At 29.9% G+C, this 14,413-nt stretch overlaps 1 protein-coding gene across 1 annotated transcript in view; it reads left to right on the top strand.

Annotated features, from left to right (window-relative positions):
* LOC131675534 (troponin C, isoallergen Bla g 6.0101-like) overlaps nucleotides 1-5,158 on the top strand; it is a 224,699-nt gene extending 219,541 nt beyond the window's left edge. The window contains exons 3-4 of the mRNA XM_058954547.1: nucleotides 4,581-4,832; nucleotides 4,908-5,158. Of these exons, the coding sequence (XP_058810530.1) occupies nucleotides 4,581-4,832; nucleotides 4,908-4,936 (281 nt within the window). The 3' untranslated portion in view covers nucleotides 4,937-5,158. The remainder of the gene's footprint in view (nucleotides 1-4,580; nucleotides 4,833-4,907) is intronic.
* Nucleotides 5,159-14,413: the final 9,255 nt, after the last annotated feature.

Genomic DNA, 14,413 nt, shown 5'->3' with positions numbered 1-14,413 from the left:
TTAACTCTTTGTTTCCTATTACTTAGATAGCTTTTGATAAGTTCATACGCACTTCCTCTAATTCCATATCTGTAGAGTTTTTTGAGTAGAATTTTGTGGTCCACAGTGTCAAAAGCTTTCGCTAGATCCACGAAAGTTGCTGCTATTGATTTACTTTTGTCTAGTTGATTGTATATTGAGTTAGTTAGGTAGTATAGGGCATTTTTGGTGCTAAGACCTTTTCTAAAACCAAATTGTTTATTAGAAAATAAATTATGTTTGTTGAAAAAACTTGTAATCCTGATTTGTATTAATTTTTCAAAAATTTTGGCGATATTTGATATTAAAGATATAGGTCTATAATTTGTTGGTAGATACTTCTCTTTAGTTTTATGGATAGGAATAATTTCAGCACTTTTTAATTCGTCAGGCCATATTTCTTTTTGTAAGCATAAATTAAAGATATAGGTCAACGGATCACTTATGTGATTTATTATCACTTTAGTACCTGAGTGTTGATGCCGTCAGATCCTCCATTTTTGTTGCCCATTTTTCTTATTGTTTGTTGAACTTCTATTCTATTTGTTAAATGTAGAAAAATACTGTTGTTGTTCATAGGTGGTAGAGTAATGTTACTATTTATTGGTTGTCTAATATTATCACATATCTGTTTGCCTACTGTACTGAAAAATGTATTCATTTGTTCTGCAATGTCGTTTGAGTTTGTAATTTTATTATTACCTATTAGTAGATGATTTATGTTATTGTTTTTTTTGGTTTTCTTCCCAATTTTGTTGTTGATTATTTTCCATAATTTTCGTGGATTGTGTTGATTTGTTTTGATTTGATTTTTTTCATATTTTTCTTTAGCTAGATCTATGGTCATTTTTAAAGTTTCTACATAGTTTTTATATTTTTCTCTTTTCGTTGCATTATTGGGATCTTTTTTCCAATTATTATAAAGTTTTTCTTTGTGTGCACATGATATCATTATTACTTTAGTTATCCAATTACTCCTTGGGTTCATTTTATTCTTATTGTGTTTATTGTTATTAGATGATGCCGTAATACATGTTTGTATTTTTTCTATTAGTTTGTTCGTAGCTAGATTAGGGTCTTTTATAATTTGTATGTCAGCCCAAACAGTTCTTTTGGCTTTATTTTTTAGTTTAAAATAGTTTATTATTTTGAAATTGGTTTTTTGTGTACATTTATAATTATTCCTTAGACTCATCAGTATTGGGTAGTGATCATTGAAGGGTACGTTGAGGACGTAAGTATTATATTTGACTTTTTCTAGCTTAACAAAGAAATTATCTATACATGTACCTTTGTTAATATCAACATTGGATGGTCTTGTTATGGTATGTAGTCCAGGGCAATATCCATTTTCTAGCAGTACTTGTAAAAAATCTTGATCTAGTATTTCCTCTCTCAATATATCAAAATTAAAGTCGCCCATTAAAATATTGTTTTTATATTTTTTGTTTATTTTCAATAATTCTTTGAGATTCAATAGGAATTCAGATTTAGATAAATCATGAGATCTGTAAATTGCAGACAGCACCAAATTTTTGTTGTTTTCTAGTGTAATATTAGAGTTAATTATTTTTAATTTATCTATTTCAAGAATTTCTGTAATTTCGGTGATTTTTTCTTTCATATACAAAACAACTCCATCTGATTTGTTTATTTTACTTTCATTGTAATATATTTTATAGTCTGGAATATTGAACATTTCATGGTTTTCTAAATTCCATGTTTCTGTGCATACTATTGTACATGGTTTTTTTTCGAGGTTCTTCAGAAATACTAGCAATTTATTGTAATTTTTTTTTAGGCTTCTGATGTTTATACATAGAATGATATTATTTTCTTTACATATATATTTGTTTAGTTCATCAATATTATCTGTTTTATGTTCATTTTCAAATATAATATCATATAAGCTGTTATCCATATTGTAATATTGCAGAAAACTATTTAGTATTCCTGGTTTTATTACCTGTTGGACTTGGTGTAGATAATGATGATAACGATAAACTGTTATTTATTCTCGGACGGTTATATATCTTGCGGGTGTTTGTTTCAAAGTTTATTCTACCAAAATATCTTTGATGAGTTGGTTGAATTGGATAATCTGTCATTTCAATATACCTTTTTATTTTCATTTTTAAAACTTCACACATTTCGCTGTCGATTGCACTATAGTTTACGTTGTAGTTTTTACTATATGTTTCATTGTGGAAAATACAGTTTGGACATTGGAGTATGCTGCTAGTACACATTTTTGCTTGGTGCTTGCCTGCACATTTATAACACGTTGGCTCTTTTTTTGCTTTTTCACACTTTCCGCCGCCGTGGCCAAAACCTGAGTAGTTGTAACACGGATATGTGTTGATGACGTCAAAGACTCTGCAGTTTTGACAACCAATAAATAATTTGTTACTATTGTTTTTTATATGTTTATATAGAATAGATGGAACTTCTACTATTGCAGTTACTGTTTTATTTTTTTCATTTGTAAATACATGATTTACTTTGCATTTTTCTTCGTATTGACTAAAATTTCTTGCATTAATATCAGTTTCTATATCTTTTACATTTGTTGTGAAAGCTTTAGAAATTCCTACTACTTTAACTATCGGTTTACGTATTTCTTCTTTTAGAACAGTAAGTGCCGGTAGTTTTTTTTTGTAAAGTTTTTTCTAATACTGTGACATTTTTTTCGGTCATGCAGTTGATAATTATTGTGTCAGTATTTTTAATTTGTACACTTTTTGTTTGTATGTTTTTGTCTTTAATTAAGTAATGTGCTACTTGATTTTCTAAGTTTCTGTTATCATTACTCTTTTTCTTTATTATTAATCTTGGTATTCTTTTGGGTTTAGGTTTTGGTAGTGCAATTGTTTCAGCATATGTTTTTCTTATAATGTTAGTATTTACATTTTTATTTTGTTTTTCTTTAATTAGTAGTTCATTAAGCAATTCATTTTTTTCTTTTGTATCTTTGTACAGTTCTTTCAATAGGTTATTTTCGGCTTTTAATTGTTGTAATTCATCCAAATCACTGATCTGTGTTACATCCATATGATCATCGTTTTTATTTAAAATTTGCTTTTCATGCACAAGCTCATTTAATATTTCCTGTTTTAATTGTTCTCTACTTACAAGTTTGAATTGTGTTATGAAAGCACTAGCTTGTTCACTTAAGTCCCTATATGGCAAGTTTGATGTTAGTGCAAAATTTGGATGCTCCTGGCATATTATGAATGAGCTGTTTATTAGTTTGATTGCATTTCCTGCATTGATTTTTGCTACTATTTCACTCGTATGATAGAAATTTCCACATACTAAACACACAACTGCTCCTACTTTTGTATTTGGATGACACTTGAAATGCTTATGTAGCGATGATGCGTCAGGCGGTTGCACCTCCGCACCGCTTGATGGCGACATCGCGACCATGATCATTGACAGGTCAAGATTAAATTGAAATTGGCAGTCCTTTTTTTGGGTAAAACTCGTATTATTGTTTTAACTTTAAATTTGATAGAAGTACGTGTTATGTTGCGTTGAATATGAGGAAAATAGAGAATCCGATGCAGAGGATTTCTTTTATCTTGAAAGTTGATATTATATTTCGCTATAGTCACTACTTCGATTAAACTCTATTTTGCTCTTATCGTTACCCAAAATTGACTACATGACATGGCAAATTGACGATCTCTTCTAGGTGCTTTATTTCTGTAAGTCCCTTTGCTTCTCATGTTGGGTGTTTACTTCCGCGAGTCCCCTGTTGGTCACCTCTGGAAACCTAATTTTCTGCATTAGTATTTTCAGAGTCACAAGTATCTAAATTTTCAGTATTTCAAGTCTGTTATAGTCGTTGCTGTCCTTGTTCTACATCAGTGGAAGTTGTAGTAGTAACGGTGTTAATGACATCGGTAATGATAGCAGTGGCTGTAATGATAGCGTCAGCAGTTTATGATCTTGTTATTGATTGAAAAAGTAATAATCGTGATGCTGCACTAGGTGTTAAAATTAATGTTCGCAATTTTCCTTCCATCGTCTATTTTCTTTTCAAATTTTGGAGCCGGTCAATTTTCGCAATTTATTTAATCTATAATAAAGATAATCTTAGGTGAATACTATATAGTTTTCTTGAATGAAATTACTATAATTCTCTACAAGTAGAGTCTAAAAATCTTTTTAGGTAGCTAAAAGATTAATGCACTTTCAGAATTTAAAGGTTTCTCAGAATAAAATGAATTATAATAATAATCTTATTTACCCTACATTTTTTCCCCAATATTATCACGTAGTGAAGTTTATTTACTTTCTATTTAGAGTAAAAATAGTACTGATCGTAAAGTTATTTTAGATAACGTGATACATGGTAACGCACTGTGATATACATACGTTTATGTTGAAAACATCTCATTATATATCGAGATATAGCATCAAAATATTCTTATATGTATAATATATTTATTTTATACAATATCCTACTTGATTATAATATGCTTATTTTATATGTTTGTCTTCATTATAACTTTCAGTATTGTTATTTATTTTGCTTATAACTTTTTTTGTCCTAGAATCTGGAGAACTAGAATTTAATGAATTTTGTACGTTAGCTGGAAGATTTTTAGTTGAAGAAGATACAGAAGCTATGGCACAAGAACTTAGGGAAGCGTTTCGATTATATGATAAAGAAGGTAATGGCTATATTACAACTGAAGTTTTCCGAGATATTCTCCATGAATTAGATGATCAAATACCACCAGAAGAACTTGATCTAATGATTGAGGAAATTGATACTGATGGGTCCGGTACTCTTGACTTTGATGGTTAATGGAAAATAATAAAAATTAATAATAATATTTCATAAATAACAACTTTACTAATATTATTTAATCTTTTAGAATTTATGGCTGTTATGAAAGGAGAGTAACTTTTTATATCGTCAATACAGATATTTAATATAAAAACTATAAAATACGGATGGTTCTTTACCAAATGTTTTAATTTTAGTATAAATAGTGTTAAGTGTTATATACCATATCTGAGAAAGTATTGAAATGGTATAAGGTCAGTAGATGCATTGAAGTTATGGCATTAAATATATTTCATGAATATTATAGAAGAAATATATATCAAGATTTTACGATTTAACATATTGACAAGCTCCTAAATAAATAAATAAATCGTTATCTTTCTAGATAAATAATCGTAAAGACCCAAATGAGCCCACCACACTCCTACATATCCTCCTTTTTCTACCGACCAGTTATTGTGATTTCAGTACCAACCACTTGTGATAGCATTATAATTTACTATGATTGAGATAACATTAAAATTAGTATTATTTAATAAATTATACATAATCTATTGATCTTTTTTCTAGTGAAAGTTCCGTCATCTCACCCTATATATCATTTGATTCAATTATCACGAATGATCACTATTAGGAGTCACGGTGACTCAGTGGATAAGAGTCCAGGCTTCTGTGAAAAGATTCAAGCCCCGGACATATAAAGATTTTCAGAAATAAAATTTTCATATGTATATTACCGTGATTCCGGTGGTTCGGATTCCACCATAAACTGTTGGTTCAGTCACGATGCGTGTTAAAACTTTATTCCTATACCATTTTAAAAAAATGATCGGGGAGGTGAGTCTGCATATTTATGACTATAGGGAACCAAGACTAATGCGTACAGATACTTAGTTTACCTCTGCAGCGTTCCACGTGGACGTAGTTCTTAAAGTAATAATAATAATATCAATAACAATATTTATGTGTCATTCTTACTAAAAAATTTCTATAAGCAGTCATCTTGGATTCAGCAAATCAAATATTGGATTCATTATCAGTAACCACAAAAGTATCCAAACACTGAATTTAATAAGAAACGTTTGATTTTTCAAAAATCTCTACGTGTCACGTGGTTTTGGGAGCCATATTGGATTTTACCACGAACTGAAAAATTTGTACCATTGAAAATAAAGCTCAATACCATTCGTTTGGGATGTTTTAGAGCTCAATGATTTATGATGCTGATTTTATTATCAATTTAATAAACGAAAAAGTAGAGCCACCTGGTTTTGGCGGTTATATTTGATCTGATGTGAAGTTTCGAGGAAAAAGCCACTCGAATTTCAAAAGTAGACTTCAAGATATTTCGATTGATTACCTTTAGAAATTTAATAAACAAAATTATTTATGGCTTGTAGGGAGATATTCGTAGAGAAGGAATGACTCATACGTATTTTTATTCCGAGCATTTATAAAAATATCAAAAAGCTTTATGAAACTTTTTTTGTTCTTAGAATTTGAAATAGTTTCCGTGATTGCTTTTATGAAATACAACACAATTTTCTTTAAGATTTTTTCTTCAATTTTATAATTTATTAAATAACAAATATATTCCGAAAGAAGTATTTAGCAACAAATAACAAAATCGCTGCCAAAAAATCACAAATATAAAAAAAAACACTGATTTTTTCGCTGTTTTTTGAGGTTAAGATGTATTAAAAGTATAATATTGTAATGTAAAATAGCTTGCAAACCTCGGCTTTTATATGTAGAATACGTGTTTTAAATTTCAAGAGGATCAGTCGAGTAGTTTTGCTTAAAATGGTGGTACCACCTTTGAAAACGTTGTTTTGAGAAAAACGCGTTTAGAGTTTTTTTTAATGAAAAATTCTTTAAAAATCTTACCTAAACTCAATCTGCGATACCAGCACCGTACATTTCATCTTCTTCTTGTTCAAATTCTTCATTCTCTACTAATCTAGCTTTCTTTCGTGCTGACCTGGACTCTTTAGAAGATTGACTACTCCTGCGGTTCGCCGTTGAGATGCGCGATGGCTTACTATAATAAGCTTTCGAACGCAGTCCTATGCCTAGTTCCATCAGATTACAAAATTTATTTATACCTGTTAGTCCAATTCCAAGTAACCGAAAAATAAATACTAAGCGACGATTCACTTCATAGCCATTTCCAATTTTGGGACAAGAATTGATATACTTTTCTCCGCACTTTTCACAAGCTACACGCAATTGGAAACCTAGTCCATGCTGAGCATATTTCGTAAATTTAACTGCTCCGTTACACACTTTACACTTTAAATATTCTTGTAACATACAAAAAACTGCAGCAAAACTTATAAACACGTAACCAGACGTGGGATCTTCGTGTATGTCTAAGGTGGCATCTTTTGAATTTTTGAGTTTTTCAGCTGATTTACTTGCATAGTCAGTTCCGGTTTCGTCGGAGAATTGATTCCCGCGAAATTGTTGTTTTTTCTTCCCCGTCAAACCTGCACGAACTCGGTTTGTTCTGCTCCCTTTCGGCATGATGCTGGTCGTACGAGATCACAGACAAAACTGACTGTCGAAATATATATAAGAACAGCACTAGAGCTGGTTTATTTCCCTCCAAAAACTATATAGTAACACTTAAATTCAAAGAAAAAAGGTCGAAAACATAGTCGAAAAAGAGAATATACGATTTACTTCAGGTAGCAGCAGCATTTATTATCTAAGAGATTTAGCCAGCAGAAGGGGCGGGCAAGCGCGTGGAGCTGGCGTAGCGCGCTCAGGTAGGCGCGCCGAGGTAGTGATGTACAGGTCACAAAAATATATAGTTACACTGCTCGGATCTTTATAAAATTTTGACACAATATTCTTACATACATATACATTCGAAAAATGTAAAAAAAAAAATCGATTTTTCAAAAGTCGAGTAGTGGGTAGACCCCTTAATTTCTGATTCAATTTTGCTCTTCTTTTCTTGCTGTATATTTCTCACATAATCTTCTATCGAACGTGGAGTTTGATTATTATTGATCAGATTTTTTCGTTCTTTCATGATCCGATAACATACTACTCGGCAACTTTCACACAAAAATTCACCACTTTGCAAAAATGAAGAAAAGTCAGCATAGATCCCATCTGACAATTTTTTGAAATTCCCTCTACGGGCTTTTTCATGTTTATCAAAAATATTTTTGCAATATTTAATGCTTATGGGGCTCTTTCTTACCATTTTGAAAGCACAAAACTTCACTGGAATGGCAGACACAACCTTCTACGTGAACGTTCACGAGAAAACTAAATTTGGAGGACGAACCTCAGAGACTTATATTTCGGCCAGCCTACCTCACACCTACAAATTTTCTTAATAATAAATATTGTCACTCTCACCTACACTATCTATGAGGCCATAAATTAGAACTGTCATTAGTGCGACATCAGCTAATTGCCAGGTGCTTAAGCCTGACGCCAAGAAGCTGTCCAACCGGCGCGTCTTAGGGCCCTTAATTATTATAGATTTGTATCACTAATACAAAAGCTGAATTTATTTGATATTAGGTTAACAATAGTATAATAAAATAGAGGTAATAAAGACCAAATTGTAGTAAAAAAAAAATACAAATACAACAAGAAAGCTACAATCGGTTAGTGTGCCGCCCGAGCGTCTGCGGCCGTCCGAACGGCGCGTCGGCGCCGAAACTAGTTTATTATTTATTACGAGGCTGGAAGTGCCGATTACAAAAATGTTAAAACAGTTTTTCATAGAAAAAGGGCCAAGGAATACAATGGAAAAAGAATTTTTTAAATCCAAGACTACCGTCATCGAAAAAAATTTACTTTTTATATTCAAAAGTTAATAATAGCTTTTGCGGTTAGCGAAATATGAATAGAAAAAAAAATTTCGTTGAAATTTTTTAATTGTTAATAACTTTTTAAATAATTAATATATTGACCTAAAAATTTGTACGGATATTGTTCTTCATATAAACAATCATCCTACCAAGTTTCATGAAAATCGATGACATATAGGTCTGGAGGCATTCGCCGTAAGCGAGAATGGGCCATAATTCAATTTCGCGCGAATAGGATTGTGTTCTGAATGCGGTTTAGATTTCGTTATTAATGGGATACTTGCATAATTAATATTCTTTAAACTCTTTGGATATAAATACAATTTTCTCGCTATTATTTGATAAGCAAAAATAACAGTCATTAACGTGATCTGTGGTTCTTGCCGTAGCATAAGAGAACTAAAAGGCTCAGAATTTCTAACTCAATTTTTCTAAAGTCTTAGTAATTCTGCACAAATGCTACGAACCAGACTTCGAATCTAAGATTTATTTAAATTAGTAATATCTTGGTTAGGATATTCTTGTATATTGATTTTAATGATGATCTCAGTATTTGAAGTTGTTTACTTTAATAACATTTACCGCAAACATAACACAATTTATCTTTATAATTTATACAAATTCTTCGAGAGATATTCTATAAAAAAGGTAATTCACAACTCTTATTTAAATTTGAATTTAATTAGTTTTTTACTTAAAATTATAATATTTATTGAAGTATATCTATAACAAACTACTTTATTATCTAAATGTAATTTACCAATTATAATAATACTGTCCATATCTATCCCAATATTACAAAGGGTCTAGCCGGGTGAGATGGTTAAAAGTGCCGTCGAGCCTCCTGAAAAAGTAAATAGGGCATTTTGTTGGGATTGTTTAGAAACTCCTTTCCCTAAATTTTCAGACCCCTAGACCAATCTGGGGCAGTATGCGACCCCATTTTATGTTTTACAGTTATTCGACGATATCTCGGTCAATTTTCGAGCTAGAAAAAATTTTTTTTTTTCATTTTGTAGGGTTTTTTAAGCCCTACAAGACCGTTATATCGGAAAAATGTTTGGCGCCAAATTCAAATTTTTATTACGTTCTAAAATATTCAAAAATTTTTTTTTCAAAAATGATAGATACCTCAACGCTGGAAAAAATATATATTGTGTAGTTTTACTCTAGAAACACGCCCATATTTTTTTTAGATTTTTAAAATGTGGAGAACGTCCTTTAAAAAAATAAAAACCCTTAATAACATGGATTTTCGCTTCTAGCGCCGTAAGTTCAAATTGTATGACAAAATAGATGACGTCGTCAGATTCTACGTCAAAAAATACATCGAAAACATATGTCATACTTTTGAAATAGAGTGTCTCTTTCATTAGTTTTTACGAATAACATCATTTTCTACGCCGTTCGTCCCGGCTGACTGCGCCGACACTCAATTTTTTCGACTACAAAGTCAACCCAACATTAATTCTACACATAAAATACATGTTTTCGATGTATTTTTTCATGTGGAATACGATGCTGTCATCTATTTTGCCGTATAACTTACTCGCAAATTGCTAATAGCAATAACTACTAGTTTAGTTTTTGAATTCTCGCGCTCTATTTTCGTGGACCCTATGCCTAGAAATGGCGGATACAGATATTCATGCGGCACTGGCCAACACTAGCCAAGATTGTTTGGTTCAGTTGTTCCGCTCAGTTAGCTCAGTACCAATGCTCAACGGACTTACCAAAAATCCTCTGTTAAAAAATATTTATGGCTAAATATTCAATTTTTTATTGTTATTCATACAATAAATCTATTTATTTTTTTCTTGTAGTCGGTGTATAAATTGCATTGCCTTAAAAAGTGGAACAATCAACATCTGTTCATTGTGGAGGTTATGCAAATATTTATTTTATTCTACAATATCATTTTAAATTGAATATCCAGTGATAATGTTATGAAAAAACTTTGTACTGAGTATTAGCATTGTTGCAAGGTTTTAGCGACTATCAAATAGATTCGAAAATATTTCGGTTTTATTTCGATATATTATTGTTGTCACTTAATGGTACAGCAATATATTTAACAGTTGCTTAACGTTTAAAAAGGTAAGCAGTACTAATATCTAAGGTTAAACTAGGTATACTTCTAGCAATAAGTTATTAATTTTATTTCATGGAAATGTTACAGCAAATTATAGTCTATGAATGAGAAGGATTGCTTGCTTGTTAGAGAGTTGATGGTGATTGATTTTCCATGTAATTTCCAAATAAAAATCTTCAATAAATCTTCAAATAATCTTCTTCTTACATACTTAGTAATCAATTGTACCAATCAGTAAAAAACGAAATTTAGTCGCTTGAAACAGTCAGTGATCATGACTTAGGAGAAATTCTGAAGACATTCGATACAAGGTAAATTAATTTAATTACTTTTCTAAGGTTAATATTTGTATGATGAAAGAAAAACTTTTTTCAAGCCTTGAAAGCTTGAAAATATAAATTATGTGATTTTTATGAATAAAAAAATCTTGATATCTAAGTGAAAATCTTAGGCAATTTTAAAATTTGTTAACCTTGATTGTAGTTATAAACTGATAAAAACTTCGACCTTATAAATAAACCTTTCTATGCAAATTGAATTCTGGATATACTATTATTTAATTTTTTATTATAAGTTGGTGGTCATATAATATAAAAACTTATATTATTGATATAGTTTTATACACATGTTTAGATATAACTGTATATAATAACTGCAAGTAGAACAGTAGTCTATATTCAGTAATATTTTCTTTTGCACCTCGACACTTAATACTGTATGATGAAAATAAATATTCTTGAGGTGTCAGCAATCAATAATTTGATTTCCTGCCAGACGGAAATAAAAATTTCTTTTCGTGAAAACTAATGATTCTCCTTTGCTTCTCCAGTTATTGTATTTACATTATATTCGCCTTCCTATGAAACTATAATATCCACACAGCACTTAGTTATTGATGAAAAAAAATGAAAAAGCTGGAAATCATTGAACTTGGACCGTAATCTATATTTAATAACATTTTCTTTGAAACAAAATCTAGTATACAAATACAATCTACCTTTGTACCGTATTCTATAATACATATAGAATACCTTTGTGAATTAGAAAAAAAAATTAATTTTTCCCTAAATTGAAGTAGAAAGCCACCTTAAAAGTGATTGGTCAATTATTGTAACTGGTAATGCCGCCTTATTAACACCTATTGTTTGGTAAATTAGAAAGTTTTCAAAGCTATCGTTGAAAAGCTAAAAAAATACCATTTTTTTGATTCTCAATAATTTTACTGTCAGAAGTAGTTGAATTTCCATTGGTTTAAATAACATGGAAAATGATTTGAAAAAAAAAATATAATTATGCATAGTTATTCACCGCTTATTTTCTATTGAATGCAAATCCTTTCATAAAAACATTGAGTTTAAAAAGCTATCAGATAATCATGTTATTGAATATTGAGAGTATGTTAGTTTGCTGTTTGTTTTGATGCATTGTTTGGTTTGATGCACAATGATCTGCGATTAAAACCTATAATAAATAACGTAAATATTTTGAATCACAGAATTTTCATGGGGTTTACAACAATTTTTACCTGGTTTGAAAATTTCATATGATTAATCATATGATCAATGCTCAATCATATGATCAATTGTATGAAATATCTGTGATAAATCATATGATTGATCAAATGATTTATCATACGATCAACCATATGATATTGAATTTTTCAGAGAAATAAACTTGGTTTGTCATTTGATGAAAGAAAAAAAAATGCCTAATATTGCATTTTTTGGCATCATATGATTTATCATATGATTTATCTTATAATTTATCGATAATTCATATGATAAATTACATGATAAATCATACAATTAATTATGATAAATCACATGATGTCTAGAAAATGCAATATTAAGCACTTTCTCTTCCATCATATGATAAATCACATAATTAATCATATGATAAATGATATAATGAACCAAGTTTTCTCTGAAAAATTCAATAACATATGATTTATTGTATATGATTTATCACATGATTTGTTATATAATTAATCATATAATTTAGCGATAATCATATGATAAATCTTATGATAATGCCGACCGAAAAATTATATCATTAATCATATGAAATTTTTCAATCGGGTACGGTTTCCTTTGAATTCAATTACGCCCTGCAGAAACTGTAAGTTCTATACAGTTTGAAGGTGGAGATTCATTATGATCCTTTTAATAATCAATATGATCCTTCAATTATTTCAAAGGCAAATAGATTTTCTAGAAACGATTATTTTTTTAATTCATCTCGTAAATCGAATTCTTTTCTTATTATTTGACAACACTACAATAGATACATTTGTTGAAAAGAAAAATATTGTTTTTTTCATTGTACTTTATAGCTATGTTGAATATTTTAGATTTTTCTTGATCTGAATTCGTAAAATAATCGTTAAAATCTTTATCTTTCAGGTATCAATCATTATGGCTAATTCAAAAGTTTATAAAAAATGTCCTGTTTGCGGGTTACCAGAAAACAGAATGGTCGGATACAAACAAATAATTGAAACAGATGGTGAAGCTTCTTCTTTGTCCGACTATTTAACTACAACTGTTGTACTTGGAGATATTCTATGTCGTAAATGCAGCGGCATTGCACGTTTAGCAAGGTCAAAAAAACGTAAACTTGAAGAATTAAAAAACGTGGTTAATACACCACAGTCCGACAGCCAAGAATCCACATCATCTTCAGATCCATCATCACAGACTTCTAAAAATGATCCAGTTTATAGTCCACAGCAAGTTCAACCTGCTGTTAAAGAAACTATTGAATTACCTTTCAAAAGAGTTGTTTCTGCTCATAACTATTGCTGTCTGTGTCGAACTAGAACAGGAATCGTCAATATTCCTTTTGAAGCACGACATATCCGACCATTCTGTTTTCTGGTAACCCGCAAACAGGACATTTTTTATAAACTTTTGAATTAGCCATAATGATTGATACCTGAAAGATAAAGATTTTAACGATTATTTTACGAATTCAGATCAAGAAAAATCTAAAATATTCAACATAGCTATAAAGTACAATGAAAAAAACAATATTTTTCTTTTCAACAAATGTATCTATTGTAGTGTTGTCAAATAATAAGAAAAGAATTCGATTTACGAGATGAATTAAAAAAATAATCGTTTCTAGAAAATCTATTTGCCTTTGAAATAATTGAAGGATCATATTGATTATTAAAAGGATCATAATGAATCTCCACCTTCAAACTGTATAGAACTTACAGTTTCTGCAGGGCGTAATTGAATTCAAAGGAAACCGTACCCGATTGAAAAATTTCATATGATTAATGATATAATTTTTCGGTCGGCATTATCATAAGATTTATCATATGATTATCGCTAAATTATATGATTAATTATATAACAAATCATGTGATAAATCATATACAATAAATCATATGTTATTGAATTTTTCAGAGAAAACTTGGTTCATTATATCATTTATCATATGATTAATTATGTGATTTATCATATGATGGAAGAGAAAGTGCTTAATATTGCATTTTCTAGACATCATGTGATTTATCATAATTAATTGTATGATTTATCATGTAATTTATCATATGAATTATCGATAAATTATAAGATAAATCATATGATAAATCATATGATGCCAAAAAATGCAATATTAGGCATTTTTTTTTCTTTCATCAAATGACAAACCAAGTTT

The sequence above is a fragment of the Phymastichus coffea genome, unplaced genomic scaffold, assembly GCF_024137745.1.
Source record: "Phymastichus coffea isolate CEN01 unplaced genomic scaffold, Cenicafe_Pcof_1.1 PCOF00025, whole genome shotgun sequence".
Classification (NCBI taxonomy): Eukaryota; Metazoa; Arthropoda; class Insecta; order Hymenoptera; family Eulophidae; genus Phymastichus; species Phymastichus coffea.
Note: the sequence above shows the minus strand (reverse complement) of the source record. Positions and strands in the feature narration are given on the sequence as shown.